The sequence below is a fragment of the Phasianus colchicus genome, chromosome 1 (assembly GCF_987193195.1).
Source record: "Phasianus colchicus chromosome 1, bPhaCol1.hap1.1, whole genome shotgun sequence".
NCBI lineage: Eukaryota > Metazoa > Chordata > Aves > Galliformes > Phasianidae > Phasianus > Phasianus colchicus.
Window position 1 is genome coordinate 11872544 of NC_143436.1, and position 17453 is coordinate 11889996.

At 39.0% G+C, this 17453-nt stretch overlaps 1 protein-coding gene across 3 annotated transcripts in view; it reads right to left on the minus strand.

The window, feature by feature from the left end:
- Window positions 1-9825: 9825 nt before the first annotated feature.
- The window catches only part of CD36 (CD36 molecule (CD36 blood group)), a 39331-nt gene continuing 31703 nt past the window's right edge, over window positions 9826-17453 (minus strand). For all 3 annotated transcript variants that reach the window (XM_090135384.1, XM_090135377.1, XM_031592297.2), the window contains exons 9-14: window positions 16248-16435; window positions 15316-15434; window positions 14713-14786; window positions 13937-13991; window positions 12946-13110; window positions 9826-12272 (exon numbers count right to left, since the gene is read on the minus strand). In XM_090135384.1, the coding sequence (XP_089991510.1) occupies window positions 12946-13110; window positions 13937-13991; window positions 14713-14786; window positions 15316-15434; window positions 16248-16435 (601 nt within the window). In that variant the 3' untranslated portion in view covers window positions 9826-12272. The remainder of the gene's footprint in view (window positions 12273-12945; window positions 13111-13936; window positions 13992-14712; window positions 14787-15315; window positions 15435-16247; window positions 16436-17453) is intronic.

Genomic DNA, 17453 nt, shown 5'->3' on the forward strand with positions numbered 1-17453 from the left:
AAACATTGTGCAATGAGTACTGCAGTCCAGCTCTGGACTAGAAACTACTCACAGTGCCTCATTAACTGAATACTGAGGGCAGAAATTAGAACAAATATACATTTTAAAAATCTCCTCTATTGTCAGAGGATACAGCTGATTGGCAATATCCCATTGCTTTCTTTCACTGAGGGATATTTTGTCTTCTTTAATGTAAGAATTTGTATCAGTCGAGCAGTTTAATTTTCCTTGCTGCTACAAATCCTGACCCTTGGTCTCTATAGTTCTCTTTGCACGATTATCCTGTGCTTTTGTTTGCACCTTTGTTTGTTTGCAACATACTTGGATTCTCTAACCTGAAGAAACATGTGATGCAATTAATACGGGAGAGATGCAGAGACAGTTGAGCACAGCTTGAATTTACATTATCATTTAGCTTGTCAGAAATTGGTTGCAGTACAAAACGAATGTGTCATCCTAGATGTCACACTCTGTTCTGCGGGCAGCTACACATGCACAGCAACAGCTGAAATGAAAATACAGGTCTCAGAAGATATTTAACCTCCAATTATTTTTCAACTTTTTTTATCACCATTGACCTCAAACTGCACATTGGACATTTCACAAAGACAAAATGAGAATCAGAGCTGCTGGAAAATGAGTTGCAGCAAATAAACACAGTGTGTACTGGCACAGCCCTCACAGTTTGTTTGCAGTGTGGTTATATGTGCCAGCTGACCATAGGGAACTAGGTAGCATGTCTATCTCCACTCAGTGTCTTTTAGCAAAGCTGATCATGGCTCAGCCATTGCCATGAATGTCATTGTATGTTTGCACATTAACAGGAAGACCAGTCTCTCTCCACTCAAATATGAAAATTAAAGAAATAAAGATATGCTTCTTGAAGCCCGTGGGTTGGAAAAAAGAGGATAAATGACGCAGGGAAAACATTTCTCTGTTAAGGTAAATATTGTTATTAAAGTTTGTGAGACTTTCTCTTCCCTTTCTTCTCTTTTCCATGCAAAGCCAAGCATCCTCAGAAAGTGATTTAAATATCCCTGTCGAAGATGTAGTGAGGTGATGAGTCTTGAGATGTGGATGGGGATGAGACCCTGAGCAACCTGATCTACTGATCATCAACCCTGCCCACAGCAGGGGCTATGAATGGTTGAAACTAGGTGATCTTTGAGATCCCTTCCAACCAAGCCATTCTATGATTCTAAGAGAAGTGAATTTAAATATTCTCATGTTGGAGAGACATTGGCATTTGAGTTAGCCCTGTCACCTATGGCATAAAAGGGAAAGTGGGAAGTTTCCTTCTCTGCATGTGTTTAGCTGGGTTTACAAACAATCTGAGAACAAATACAGGCTCATACTTTGCCACTGGAATAATATCTGCTGTGGAAATCCTTAGAAAGCCCAAGGCTTTAGATGACTGGTATGCTTGGATTGTGGATGGAGGAAGGACTTACGGATATGTAGCTCTAGGTGAGATAAAGGCATATCTGCCTCTTGAGATAAATGTAAAGGCAGGAAAGAGGAGTAGAGGCACAGACACCATGGATCAAATGAAAGACTTGAAGTGTGCCAGCTCACACAAGGTCATTCTCTGGGACATGTGCACAGTGAGTGCTCCAATTTCATCTCAGTTTTGGATGAAAGTCAATGAACTCTGATTGAAGAGTTTGAATAACATCCATGCTTGCACCAAAACAGCAGTTACAGGTATCAGGCAAGAACAGTGGTCCTTTGCTCTGAGCACTCTTCATGTACATGTAACAGTCTACATATAGGTCAGCAAGGCAGATAAGAGGCAGAAGATAGAGCAGGATTGCATCCTTGCAACCAAGTCAGAATCAAGCTTTTTGACTCTGGAGGGTATGCTGGAATCGTCTACCATTATACACTGCCAAAAATCTGTTCCTAGAACAGTGTCCACCACCCTTTTCCAGCTGTCAGACCTCTCTCCACAGGCAGAAGAGATGTAAAATCCTCACATCTTTTCTTATAGAGTAATTCAGAATGCAAAGCCCACCTCTCTGACTTCACTGACCCACCTGATCAAACTTCATTTTAAATTATCCAGTTTAATGGTAGGAAACGGCCTTTGGCCTTATGACTCTGCTTTTAAAAGGATTGCTTCAGCTCTAGTCATTACACTTACACATGAACCACCCACTTCGATATGGAAATCTTTGCAGCTCAAGGGGATTTCATTAATTAAGTAGAGAGGAGGGCATACAATGTCATTCACTGTAACTGGATCTACAATCAGTGAGTGACCATATGTGCACGAGCCAGGAGCATTTCAATACCTTCAGCTTCGCTGTGAAGAAAAAAAAAAAAAAAAAAAAGAAAGAAAGAAAAAAACACCAAAAAACACCAAAAAACACAAAATAAACAACATTGCAAAAGAGAGCTCCTTTATCTGTGACACAAGCTTGTGATCTCAGGCATATTTTCATTGCTTAAAAGAATGACACGAGCCATGCTGTCACATCAAACCACACAAAGCAGGCAGATTTATTGTCTGCTTGGAAAAGCAAGGCAACCAAAGAGCTTTACAGTTCCAGGCTGAGGGCTTGACAAGCATTGTAAGAATAAAACCTGTTTTATATCTGAGCTTTCATAATCAGGCTTTGTTTTGCATTTATAGCCCAAATTTGCTACTCTGAAAGATCACTTTTTTCTGAATCTGAAAGAAATTCATGGTATTAAGTGCTAATGCAGCTGTAAATACAGCTTTCTAGCTTCCTCTTTATATTTTTTTCCTCCTGCTCTATTGGCTAAAACCCTAGACAGCTGGTGTTTGCTAGATCGCATTCTTAGGGTGAAGAGTTTGTTCTACACACACAGAATGTGTTCATTCCTCAGGAATCAAATGACCACAGCAGAGCTAAACAATATGCGAAGCATACAATTTATTTTGGACTATTATTTCTCCAGATGCTGAAAGCTGGTAGATTTATTAAACTTTGAGTACAAAACACTGATTCTGAGTGGAAAAATGAATATACAAAAGAACAAAAACCTTCATGTGGAGGTGTCATTTGGAACTTCACTAAATGCCTACTGCCTTAAAACCTACCATTCCCAACATTCAGTCTGAAAATAGAAATAAGACAAAGCAAGCTATTCTTTAATTATGAGAAATCTTTCTTTAAGGAAAAAATGTCTTGAACAAGCATTGACTGTATTAATGAAAAGCTCTCCATTGAATTTGCAGTATCTGGAGTGAGAAACCTATTTGAAGGCAGAGCAGATAATCATTTTTGTTAACTCAGCCTCTATTCTGCTAAGAAATGTGTGACTTTTAAAAATCTTCTTCCTAATTCAAAGACAGCTGAAAATTCTTGTGTCTTTCACTGATGGAGGGCCATTGCATCCAAGCCACCAGGCTTCGTACACTTCAGCTCTCCCTCTGACATGTTATGATCATGCTGTTGGCCAGCTGTTGGCTGACACTAAATAAGTAATGGCCTGCAAGGAAAAGCTTTGTGCATGTATTTTTTGTGCTGAACTGTGAAGTTCTTCAAGCAAAGGGCCTTCTGGTTAGTTAGAAACATTATCAATCTTGTGCACTGGACTCAGCCACACAAGAGGTAAAGGTGGTGAGTGTCCAATGCATGTTTATAGGTCTTTTCTCCTTTTGTACTCACTTTCATTTTGTTGAGTTGCAATGGAAACTTGATCAAGAGTCGGCTGTGCCAACTGCAGTGACACAGGATGCGTTGTTACTTCCGCCAGTGTATCCCCCTTTACATCACTACCAGTTATCCAACTTTACTATTGCAGATAGATGGGGATTTCAGGTACAGTCATGTGCAGAGATAAAAAAGAGACATTACCAATGTAGTCAGTGATTATCAAGGTGAAAGAAATGGATGAGGAGGGTGTAAGGCAGTATACAATGTCATGAGTGTGCTTGCAGATGATTTAATGAAAAGCACCAGCTTTATCAAGTGGTGCAACTTTATTTTTTAATCATATTTATGTTTGTATAAGGTAATCATGCCATACAGTCTTCTTCACAAAATATTTTTTTACAGGTTTGTGTCCTGAGTGTTTTGTTTGCTAGCTGTCACTGTCTGTCTGTCTGAACTGTCAGCAGCCACTGCTGAGTACTGGAGGAAGCAGAGCAATAGGGACAGAATAGCAAAATATTATGTATCAGCAGCTGCATGTGCTCCCTGGTGAGTCAGCATCTGGACATTAATTCATGCGATGGCAGCTGCCTATGAAATCTACTTTGGCAAAGCCAGTAATGGAGGAAGTTTAATATATGTTGCATATCTGTCATTTTAAGACGCCTCCACCACCTCCTCAGACCAGCAAACACTCTCCCTGCCTTCAGGCACTCAGCAGGAAGGCTTGGTCTTCAGCACGAAAGCCAAGCTTCAATCAGACAGCACTTGCTGCAAAGCTTATTTGCTGAGCTAATTTGAATAATGGATACAAGTTTCTAAATCAATATTTAAAACAAAAGCCTTTGCTACCATACCTGCTCCCTGCATGATCTTCTCTGTGCCAAGTTTAGTTTGTGTGGGTAAAGCTTTTCTAAGCTCTCTGTTCTTCAGGAAGAGGCAGATGTGCCAAAAATAATTTCAGCCAGTAGAGAAAGGTAGACATTTCTTATTTGAAACATGTGAAAAGACAGATTTGATAATTATACATATGAAAAGGTCATGAGAATAGTTCTTTATACCAAAGAACTGTAACATTTAGGATGAAATCCTAACCGTTAAATTGTCACTAGAAACTTCCATAACATGATGGATTTGATCCTAGAAACAGATATGCAGAGTCAGTATCCTCCTCTTGACAACAGAAACCATATCTTTAGGACATCCATGCATGAAAGAAACAGAGAGGAAGCTTGAACAAGCTCTATGTTTGGCACCTTCTCTGTTTTGCAACACAGATAACTTCTGATGTAACATCTTAGTTCTTAATTTCTCTTATATTTAGTCTTGCAGGTTATGTTCAAACGTCTCATGGGCACAGCAAGCAGAGAGAATCAAAGAAGACGAGTTTTCTAGAGGAAAATAAGAATATTAAAAATGTGAACTCTTGAAAAGTGGTGACTGCTTCTTCGATGGTAAGCTGTGGGAATACAAGAAAAACTGTTCAGAGCAGCAGCTGTGGAGCAAGATAAACAGCATGAGAACCAAGGACACCTCTAGAAGAAGAAAGAACGTCTCAGAGCTCTGACTGAATAAGCACCTGCATGAACGGTTGAAGAGTGTTTGTAGAATGCTCTGTGGACATGTAAAGGTGGATGGGAAAGTTGTAGGGGTGGATGAGAAAGCTAGAAAAAGAAAACTTGTGAGGTATATAAGTGATGTGAAGGTATATAAGTGATGTGAAAACTTGCAATAAATGATTTGGGTCGTTCACATCTGAGTCCATGCATCATACGCTGCAGTAAGCTAATGATGAATGGGGTTTCCTGAACACTGTGATGTTTTCACAGAATCACAGATTTGCAGATTTGCAGGGGTTGGAAGGCACCTCAAGAGATCATTATGTCCAAACCCCCTTCTAAAACAGGTACCCTACAATAGGTCGCATAAGTAAGTGTCCAGATGGGTCTTGAGTATCTCCATAGAAGACTCCACAACCTTTCTGGGCAGCCTGTTCCAGTGCTCTGTCACCCAGCCAGTAATGACATCATAGAAGACCAGCAGATTGGTGAAGCATGATCTCCCCTTGGTGAATCCACACTGACTACTCCTGACAACCTTTCTACTAATTGCTTGGAGAGGGTACCCAGAACGAGCTGTTCAATCACCTTTCTAGGGACAGAGGTGAGGCTGACTGACTTGTAGTTTTCTGGATCCTCCTTCTTGCCCTTTTTGAAGACCAGAGTGACATTGGTTATGCACCAGTCTTCAGACACAAGTCATGTTCACCAAGACCTTTCAGAGATGATAGAGTGGTTCAACAGTCACCTCTGCCAATTCTCTCTGCTCTCAAGGCTGCATCCCACTGCGGCCTATGGATTTGTGTGCAGTGATTTTAGCTAGATGATCAGTGCCCAGATTCTCCTTGACCAACAGGAAGTCTTCATTTACCCAGACTCTTTCTGTTATCTCCAGGTTTTTATCCATTCTGTGTTGTGTAGTTCCTCGGAAGTGGCCATTATGGCTTCATAAGCAGGCACAGGGCTATGTTCTGACTGCAGCATCTGGCAAGCACTTTGGATACAAGGAAAAAAAATATATATATAACATACATATATATATATATAATATATATATATATATATCCATTTCTCCGAGAAGCCATATGCAAACATGTATGAAGAATTAGGTAATTCGTTTCGGGGAATTCAGACCAGCCTAGATGTTGCACTGCCATCTAGCGGCCATCGCACGCTCTGCGTGTCGAGCCTTGGAAGCTGAGATGCACACACGTGAGAGCAAGGAGAGTATTCAGAAATACTCATTTATGAGTTTACTTACGATATATTGTGGCGGTAGACCCAGAAGTCTCTGTCGCTTTCAACTATTGTGTGATTCTGTGATTTTGTGCTTGTGGCCTCAAAATGTCAATAGCCAAATTATGTAAAGTATGCATTTATTATTTTTTTTTTTTAATTGAAACATATTATTCAGTGTTTCAGACTGCAAAAGAATATTTCTTCTTGGATACATTCAGGATCATTCAAAAATTGGCTGTGGAAAAATTAAAATAAAATAAAATAAAATAAAATAAAATAAAATAAAATAAAATAAAATAAAATAAAATAAAATAAAATAAAATAAAATAAAATAAAATAAAATAAAAAGCATTTAAGAGACTAGAAGTTATCACAGAATCACAGAATTGTAGGGGTTGGAAGGGACCTCCAGAGATCATCGAGTCCAACCCCCCTGCCAAAGCAGGTTCCCTACACCAGGTAAAAAAGTTAAATCTGCTCCTAAGCAGTTCAGCTTTGCAGTATTTCATTTGGTTCCCTCTCCTGCCCACAAGGACTCCTGTTAAACAAAAACAGCCAAGAATTTAAGTATATAGTCTCATATTTATGAATGAGGTAACTTGGCTGCTCAGACAGCAAGGTTGGATTGAGTATCTGAGACAGGTATATGCAAAGGCCAGATTTCACAGGGGCTCTGTCAAAATGATGAGTAGATTTAAAATCCAGCATCTTTTTGCCCTCTGCCCTTATTGCCTCTTTTTCTGTCTTGTTCTCATTCCAAAACCTCTTTTAAAGATCCTGGAAAACACTGATATAGACAGAGATTATAAAAAGAAAACCTCTCACGTGACATACTCTAGGATACCTAAAAGACCCACAAGAGACAAGCAGTATGATATGGACACCATGGGAGAGTCAGACCTTCCTATACTCGCCACCAAATAAAAAATACTGGGTGCATTTAGAGATCTTGCGTTTACACAGTTAGGCAACTGAGATGGTTCACAACATTCCTGTTTTACACGGGCTGTTTGCACGTGCTTGCAGCACACATGTTTGCTAGGGTATCAGCAGTGAACAGAGGGCTGATGGAAAGCAAACTCAGCAGTGTGGTGATGTTCCTGGAGTCCCAGCCTATGCAGTGCCTAGAGCCTGTGAGGGAAAGCCTTGAGTCCCACTTGTGGAACACTACACTTTCCCTTAATACAATCTACCTGCATGCACCTACTTGCAGCCGTGACCTTTGGAAGAAATTCTGCCTGCCCATTCCTTTCCCTCCTCCTCCCCTTCACTTTTTCCCCTTCTTTCCCTGTACATCTGTCTGTTTTTTCATTTGCCCAAACGGAAGATCTTCTGGGACAAGATGCGGTACACCACGCCTTATGAACCTTACAAATAAATTCTTACATCTGTAAACCTGTTTCATCATCCTTTGTGCAACAGTGAGAAGTTCTGGTTTCTTTCAGATGAAACCAAATAGATGAGATTAATGACTTGTCAAAGGATAAAACAATCATAAAAATATTTAACAGGTCTCAGCTTGGAGCTGATTGATCAGAGATAGTTGCTAAAACTGTCTCCTGTGTGTGCTGCATCACAGAGGTGGAAATGCTAATTCAAATGTATGAGTTTCAGGTAGTATAGCCATGACTGGTTTAAACTTATCTCTTGATTTGTTCTGAGTCCTAACTGAAATTGAACATTTTAAAATTTAGTCTTCAGCTTCTAATGAATGAACAATGATCAGATATTACTGAATAGCCACTACTACCTGATTAAAACATTACAAGCTTTATCCAGGAGTATTTTTCACTGGCTATACTGATGAGAATCTGTGGAGACAAAAAAAAAAAAAAAAAAAAAAGTAAATATATGCCCTTTAGGTGGCGCCTGCTGCAAAGCATTTGGTTTCTTTTCCATAGAGCTGAGCAAGGTCTCAGCCTAGCGCAGACCGGGTGGGCTCCAGTTCATCGGCTGCTTTGGGTACAGCTCTGAGATGGTGCAACAATGGAGAGTCAAAGGCATCTGGTATGCAAAGAGGGCAAAGAAATTAGAAAATACAAGGCATCTATTTATAAATGCAGTTTGCATTTGGTAAAGGTGAGTAATTTGCATCCTCATCTTCTTTCGATGCTTTGTTGTTTTTATAGTTGCTAAAAAAAAATATAAAGTGTAAACATGTTTCATTTCTCATTAAATTATTTAATGTCATTACCATGTGCAGCCATGAATAAAACACGTCCTTTACTAGCCTCCCAGTTAAAAGCACAGACAATGCAATATTTTTTTCTTTTACAGTGTAGTGGCATATTATCATTACCTTAACAGACACTGGCAGGAAGAACAAGTTTTTAGAAAGGCTTCCAAAGCATTATTGCAGCTAGAAATTAAGAGCTGGCACACCTGCTCTGGGGTGTAATTATGTAGGCAGGCACATCTGGGGCCAAATCTGATTTTCATCAATGACTTTCACCCATAATGACCTGGAGTGGGTGGGGAATATGGGATGAGAGCATAACCAGACTTCTCTCCCAGTCCAACCCGCTGGGCCAGCAGAGCCAGCAAAGGATGTTGTGATGTGCTGCTGGATGTGCCAACACCTCCATCTCTAGGGAGGTGAAAGCAGGCTTCTCTCTGACCTTGATTCCTGATGTGGCCTCAGAATTGCTTCAGTTTGGACATAAAATCAGAATCATTAAAGAATCATCAAAGACCATCAAGTCTAACTGTCAGCCCATCACCACCAAGCCCACTAAACTATGTTCCCTACACATCTACACATTCCTTGAACACCTCCAGGGATGGTAACTTCAGCACTTCCTTGGTCAGCCTGTTCCAGAGCTTGTCAACTCTTTCAGAGAAGAAATTTTCCAAATATCCAACATGAATTTCCACTGGTGCAACTTGAAGCCATTATTACTTGTCCTATTGCTAGTTACCTGGGAACAGAGGCCAACCTCCACCTGCCTCCAACTTCCTTTCAAATGGTAGTAGAGAGCAATAATGTTGCGCCTGAGCCAGACTTCTCTCTTCTACTCTAGGCTAAACAATCCCAGTTCCCTCAGCTTCTCCTCATAAGACTTGTGCTCCAGACCCTTCTTTGCATTGCCCTTCTTCGGACGTGGTCCACTGCCTCAGTGTCTTGCAGTAAAGGGCCCAAAACTGAACTGTATTTGATATGCAACATGCTGGCACATTTGAGTATTTGACATGCTGCCCCCAAAGTCTCCTCTTTTTTGTAACCCAATGTAAAAATGTTGTATGTCATCATACTTCATAGGGCAACAAGACAGATGGTATGCACATCCAAGTGGCAGTGATGTGCCAAACTACAATGACATCATAATGCTAGGCACAAAATCGTTCATTCATTGGTTTATAAAATCAGTATTTAGAAAAAGAAAACACACTCAAAACACCAAGGAAAATAAATAAAATTAGTCTGTTATTCAACACAGAATTTATTTAGACATGAAGGTCTCAGGAAGAAAAGTCTGAGCTTTATTTTATTTGTATTGAGTTCATTAACATCTCTAATAAATGTTTATCTCACACGAGTTTGAACAAATGCAAATAATTAACATTAGCCTTAATTACATCGATTAAGAATAACTGGAACCAACACTCTGAACAAAATAACAATTAATTTTAATTCAAGCACAGTCTAGGAGCAGAACATAGTTTGTAAGTCTGAACCTGCATTTAGATCAATGAGATTATACATATGAACAAACACATTTGTGTGCATGCAAAATTGGGCCCTGAGACATTCAAAATCATGGCACTTGACTTGTGGGATCACTGCTGCTGGAGAACCACATCATGCTAAGCCACACTAATAGAGTAAATGTTAAATTGGTAACAGTGGAATTCAAGCTAAAGAAAATTTAGCTTAAACAAAAGTTTAAATCAGTTGAAGCACTGCTGTTGTTCCTTTGGTGAAAATATCTCACCATCAGGTTCTGGCACACAAAAAGTGTATGTATATAGATATACACACATAAATATGTATATATAAAATATAGTGCATTATATATATACATATATAAAATATGTAAAAACTTGGTGTCAGATCTTGAATCACAACAAAGGAGAAGGTGAGTCAATGGTTTTCATGGTACTCAATTTTTTTTTACATGCCCATAGGACTCTGGGGATGTCTTCAGTTAAGTCATTGCCCAGGAAGCACAATGAGGAAGCAAATACATTAACTTTCTTAGTGAGAGCAGAACTTCTCTTTGGTGTCATGCTTCTTTAGCATCTCCTGCCCTGTTACTTTGCAGTTCCAGCTCATGGCTGGAAAAAGAGACTCTCATGATGTATTATGTAGACTTTGCCCTCATTAATAGTCCTTGGGGATTTTTATGATTCATCAGCTCTAATGCACAATGATAGCTACACAACTTTGTTCACAAGGAACATTAAACATGATGGATTAAAACAAGAGAATTTAGTTGGGTTTTTCCCTTTCTTCCTAAAGGGTGAAAACACCTTACTGAACATACCTATCAAAAGATACTGTCCTTTGCTAGCAACTTAAACTCTTCTGGATTAAAACCTATTATAGTACTATTTCCAAGCACCAGATTATCAGAAGCTGCACAGTGTTTGATTTCCCTTTTTCTTTGCAGCATTATGGGGACAAAAAATTGAAGAAATCTTATATAATGCGGAACTCAAGCTCTTGTTCTGAATTCATTGTCTCCATAGGACCCCATGATATTCAGCTTCTGTCTCAATGACACTAATTTCAAAGATATGGCATTCAGATTAAATGAAAAAGTAAACCATTTGCACAGATGGCAATGTTTGCTACCTATCTATAGGCTGACACACTTCATTAACCAAATAATTGCACATATTTCCTTGTGGCAGATGGCCTATCAGAGAAAAACTAGGGCTACCTGTTCTCATTTATGTTCTAAATCAAGAATGTGGAACACTCTGATGGACCCTCTGGACCATCAAAATCATTATCTTGGTTTTTCTTCTGTCTCCAGTATTCTGGAAAATTTTCTCTCCACCGTAGAGAAGATGTATCAGAACACTCCGTAAGGGTTGCCTTTGGTGAAGTGGAGCTAAGGCAGCTGGTATGCAGAGGCTGGTATGCAAGGAAGAGCCAGAAAGAGAAGCACATAGTAGAGAATACAAAGAGTAGTGGAGGCTAGGAGTCAGGGAGTAGTTCAGATTACCAAATATCTGTGGGGCCAAACCTTGATGAGCACCATCAACAATGAATGACTGTGGTATGTGCACACACCGTCTCTGCACAAATTGTATAAACCAAGAATTTTGGTGAGTCTTTTATTAATTTCATGTTTTACAGTTGGTAGCTTTACATAACAAACTTCACATTCAACACAATTCACATCCCTGAATAGAGGATAGAGAGCAGTTCTATTCTGCAGTTTCCATTCCTTGAAGGAACAGAAAGAAACATTTAAACCAGAGTATCATGGCTTGAGCTCAAAGGTGTTGTCATTCCCTAGCCTGCGCTCAGAGCTAGAACATTGGCAAGGGTCGTTCCTTTGTCCTGTAGTTCCCGGTAGAAAAAAAGTAGCAACTTGCATAAAATGGCAGAGGGTGGACTAAATTCCAACTGCATTTCAACTTCAGTCTGCTTGAATGTCATTTAAAATTTGTAACAAGGTTCATATAATCAGTTATTTGGAAGTATAATTTCCACAGTGGCCTCTGATGTCAGAAGTTGGGGCCTTTGTAAATACAGCTTATTTGGGTTATTCAGTTGGTCTTCTAAAAATGGAAAAGCCCATTGAATTCCACTGTATGTGGAATCATACCTTTTGTCACTGAATTTTAACATGCTTGACCGAAACTTCATCCTTTGTCTACATTTGAAGACTTTTGTTACCTATAGTGAAATAAAATCAGAATTTAGCATGTGATAAGGTAGGTCTTCTTAAAAATGGTTCCTTACTACAGCATAATCTTCTCACTATAACATTTGCATTTCTGATTTTTTCCACCACCTGGTTATCCTATCCAGTACAGACCTATATTTCGTCTTTGTGGGCCAGCTATGTTTGGGAGGTGTTTAGGCTCTTGGTAAGACTGCAAGAAAAAGTGAGAAAACCTATCTAATGTTCTTGATAAGAAATGCAATTTAAAGTGAATTCCCTGAACCCCAAACAGGGATGTGTCCTGGAAGAGTGCGGAATCTACAGTTGTCCCAAGGAAGTACTAGAAGGAGAACACTTCTGAAGTGAACAGCCTTAGATAAAAGGTCTGTTTTCATGAAGTCACAACAATCACGCTGTCTTTTGGAACAAAGGAATGCTGGTCATATGGATTTAGTTCCCAATATCCTCTCCTGGGTATGCTGAGAGCATCCTAAAAGATTAAGGCTCGGAAGAGAATTTGAAAACATTATCTAAATTATCTAGATTTTCAACAGTACTGAAATAATAACTGCTGAGCATTACTAGCAGTTGAAAAATAACAATAGATAAACATATAATGAATCTGAGTATCTTAAACCCTGAAAAGAAGTTGCTGCTGAGAACTGAGCCATTAGTGTTACTTACTTATTTCAATTTCTTCGATCTGCATATGAAATAGGAACCCATGAATGCGAGGAACAGAACAGAACCTGTGATGATTAATGCCATCTGCACCACACCCAGCAACTGGACCCGACCGGTGACCTTATTTCTGAACATTTCTGCTTTTTCATCTCCAATAACAGCAGACTGAAATAGTGCAATAAAAATGTCAGTGAAAGGTAAATATGCAAAGATCTCACTTGCTGAATATATTCTTGGCATGTGTACATAGAATCAGAGAATCATAGAATAGCTTGGGTGGGAAGGATCCTCAAAGATTTTCTAATTGCAGCCCCCTTGCTACAGGCAAGGTTGCCAAACACTAGATCAGGCACTAGATCAGGTTACCAAGGATCCAACATGGCCTTGAATACCTCCAGGAATGGGGCATCCACAACCCCTATAGGCAGCCTTTTCCAGCACCTCACCACTCTCTTAATGAAAAACTTCCCCCAGATGTCTAATATAAATCTCCCTTCCTTCAGTTTAGAACCTTTCCCCTTGTCCTATTACTATCTCTCTGGGTAAAAAAAGTTGATTTCCCCCTTGTTTATAATCTTCTTTCAAATATTGTTAGGCTGCAATGAGGTCTCCCTGGAGCCTTCTCATCTCAGGATGAACATGCCCAGCTCTCTCAGCTTGTCTCTGTAGGAAGGTTCTCCAGCCCTCTGATCATTTTTGTGGCCTTTCTCTGGACTCTAACAGCTCCTCATCTTTTCTGAGCTGGGGATCCCAGACCTGGACACAGTACTCCATATGGGCCTCATGGGGGCAGAGCAGAGGGGACAATCCCCTCCCCCACCCTGCTGACCACCCCTCTTTTGAGGCAGTTTGGGGTACAGTTGGGCTTCCTGGCTGCGAGCACACACATCATAGCATGAGTTTAATTGATTAATTTCAGGGCATCAAGACAGAAAAAGTCTCCTTGTTTGTTTGTGTTTTTTTTGTGAATGTATGCAGAAGATATACTAACCTCATTTAACCAAAGAATAGGGAAAACATAAGGTTTTTGAACCTTTGATAAAGCCCTGGAATGAGAAAATAAAACGTACAGAATGTTATCGTTAGCTTGTTGCATACACCCAGTCTCTCCACTTAACCATTTTTTCACCTCCACTAACAGTTCTATCTCCCAGACATACTTCTACAGCAGTTTTGGATTGAAAAAATAAGCCTAGAATTTCTAATAGTCATTTTACATATCAGGCAATTATCTCTGTCTAGTCTTCCATGTGCAGGCAGTCAAAAGAAAGAAATGCTGGACACATCTATGTGTTGGAGTGAGGGTCTGAAAATCAGTGTGGTATTCACCAAATAGATGTCCAGAAGCTGTAAATGGACATTTGGGCCAATGAAGAGAAGAGGAACAGAAAGACAAAACCCTCCTGACAAAATTCAACCAGTGTCAGAGTACGCATAAATTGTATCTCTCATTGAATTTAATACAGAAAAATATATTTGCCTTTCCATTTCATTCTCTACTTGAGTTTTGTAAGGATGTTATTTTTAAGAACATGTTGCACTGTAAGCTTCTGTGGGGAAATCAGATATGTGTCAATATATTTGGGCAGTGCCTTGCATAACAAGGCTGCTTTCACTGAAATTTATATTCTCTGGGAAGTCGTGACTGAAATTTTTGAGAGACACAGGAAAAACTTTGGCAAAGTATTCTCATTCCTTCTTTTTCCATTTCTACCAGTGTACTTTAACATCAAGTATATACAAACAAAATAATAAAAAAATGCTTACTCAATTTTTGTTGAAGGCGTCACAAGGAGGTTTACTTGCAGTCTTTTGGCAAATTGCAGTGTAAAACCAGTGGTCTAAAAAATGGGGAAAAAAAGAACCCACTAATTTTATTTATTTTTTTAATTGGATGCATAAATGCATAAACTGAATGCAGAAATTGGCTAAAAGTTTACACCAGTAAGAGATGTAAATTTAATTGGCATAGGGCAGAAAACACATTGCTTTAGAACATATCTTAACAAAGGTCAGATCTTTTCTTCATCTCTTTTTCAACTTTTAACTATTGAAACAGTAGTATAAAAGGAACAGAAATTATCTCATAAAAAGAATTTTTATAAAGCAGTTGAAAGTCATAGATAAATTTCAACACGCTTCAAAACTTTGTGCAATTTATTTAATCCTGTATTCCCAATAAGGAAAAATCAAAGCTTATTTTCCAAACTTTGACTGTCAGAATAAGATGAAGTTTTGCTCTAAATTTCCCCTGCTAAAAGCTTAACACCTTTGTGAGCAGATCTTAAAAAAAGATCACAAAAATATTGCATTCTCTGCTTGTCCCCCTGGTAAAAGACTGAGTTAGAAATATTAAATATTTGGACTTACAGGCTCTACATCTAGAAATGTTTCATGCTCTTCCTCATTTGGGCTCAGACCTACAACATCATGCAATATAGATTCACTTGCATGAAGAAAATGTGGAAGAGAGATATACACTGGCCTTCCTGTTTGAAAACAAACAAATGAAAAATTCATTAAGCCTTGCTTCAGTGCTCATCATCTGAAGCTATTTTCTATGCATACATGATTTGTTATATAGACAGAAACAATCCTGAAAAAAATCATTCATATCTCCTCTGCTTCCATCAGAATAAATTGAGATTTTTTGTGATTCTACTCTCATGATGAGAATGTGAATGGTGCAATAAGTTGTGGTTACAAATCCTGTTTCTTTGTGTTTATGCTGTGGAGCTGGGAGCGCTCCTAGCTCCACACTGATGTTAGGACCTTTCACTGTGTCACCCCATGCTCGTGATCTTGTTTCAGCAGAAAGCAAGCCTGAAAGGAACTCATGCTGCCCACCCTGCACCAAAAGAAGACTGTGTACATTTTATTGTACCAATGGAAAATTAAGCTGATGGTGTCTCTCACTTTATGCATGTGCACATAGTTGTGTACACACCCACACACTGTGGGTGTGAATTATCATAAATACAAAGACTGTGACTTTTTGGCTTTCATATAGTTCCTATATATAGTTCCATTCCTTTCCTTTCTGTATGTGTATTCCTGAGAAGTTCAATAGGCAATCTTCAGTCTCATGTCTTTTTCTTCACAGTACCATGCAAAAGAGAAATATTATAGCCATCATTTTGGGAAATGAGGCTACAAAAATGGAAAGCTCTCTTGGGTAGCCTGTGGAAAAGTGTGCAGATAAATACAAATGTCCTGGATCCTAGGGCAACACTTCAGCTACAGGACACATGCTTTCTCCCCAATCAGATAACATGTTTGGCAGTATCATGTCCCTGCCATACCTGCTTTGCAGGAGCTAATGTCTAGGACTCCAGCCAGCGTGCAGTTCTGTGATATGACCTGATCTGTACAGAAGCAATAGTTATCTCCAACATCAATCGGTGATGCAAATGCTTCACGAGGAACTGTGAAACGATACAGCGGAATTCCCTTCACAGTCTTCTTGCTCTGGTAAACTCCATAGATCGATCTGAATATAAAAGAGGAGCAACGTCACTTGGGTTGAAAATCAGAATTTTGCCTCTTAAATGAAAGAAGTACTTCACAGAACCCATGTTCAGCAGTTTGTAAGGGTGTTCCTCAGTAACGAAGATTATTCTATACTTTCACAAAGGGGTGTACTCACTTACAGGTAAGCACACTAAGACACAAAAAGGCAGATAAAAATACCAATAAAGAATATATACAAAATAAATACACTAAGAGCTCTTTTTTGCTGTACTTTTCTACAGTCACTGTTATAATGAAATGTTTGTTTTTTTCTTTTACTACACTAGAGATAGTTACCAGTTACATGCTCTTGATTACAGTGTTTTCCTGACCTGATGATAAAGATCTAAGCTTTATGGTGCTGGCAGCATATTGGATATTACCTTACTCAATTGCATATGAGCCAAAATACCACTTCAAACTGTTTGTTGGTACGTTACAAAATAATAAAGAGATATGGTTGGTATGCAGTAATCTAACCAAGGCAGCAACACTTTGTATTGCAGCCAAAGGAAAGAAGGATTCTGGCTCTTGCAACATGGTCAGAAACCTTTTCCATGACCTTGTTTCATTCCAGACCTTTGGGAGGTTGTTACTGCCCTTCTTTGTTCATTAATTGTGAGAATTATATGGTCAGAGGTATCTCTCAAATTATGCCCAATTAATCTAAACAATTTTATAATTTCTGCATTCCTTTCCCATAACTTAAGAAACATTGCCCAGTTTTGAGATACAATTACTTCACAAAAAAAAAAAAATAAAAAATAAATCTGCATGTAAAAACACTGATCTTTAAGAGCAAACTATTCACAAAGCATATGATCTACTTAATCCCTTTTTAAAAGGAAGCAGATGTTTCCAGGCAGCAAAATAAATACTGGGATTGAACTTCCCAAAACAAATACACTCTGATGCCCTTAGTATCTCTTCATATTGATTTAAGATATCCCACTGGAGAACTCAGAGACACCAGATAACCATAACAGAAGAAGCATGCT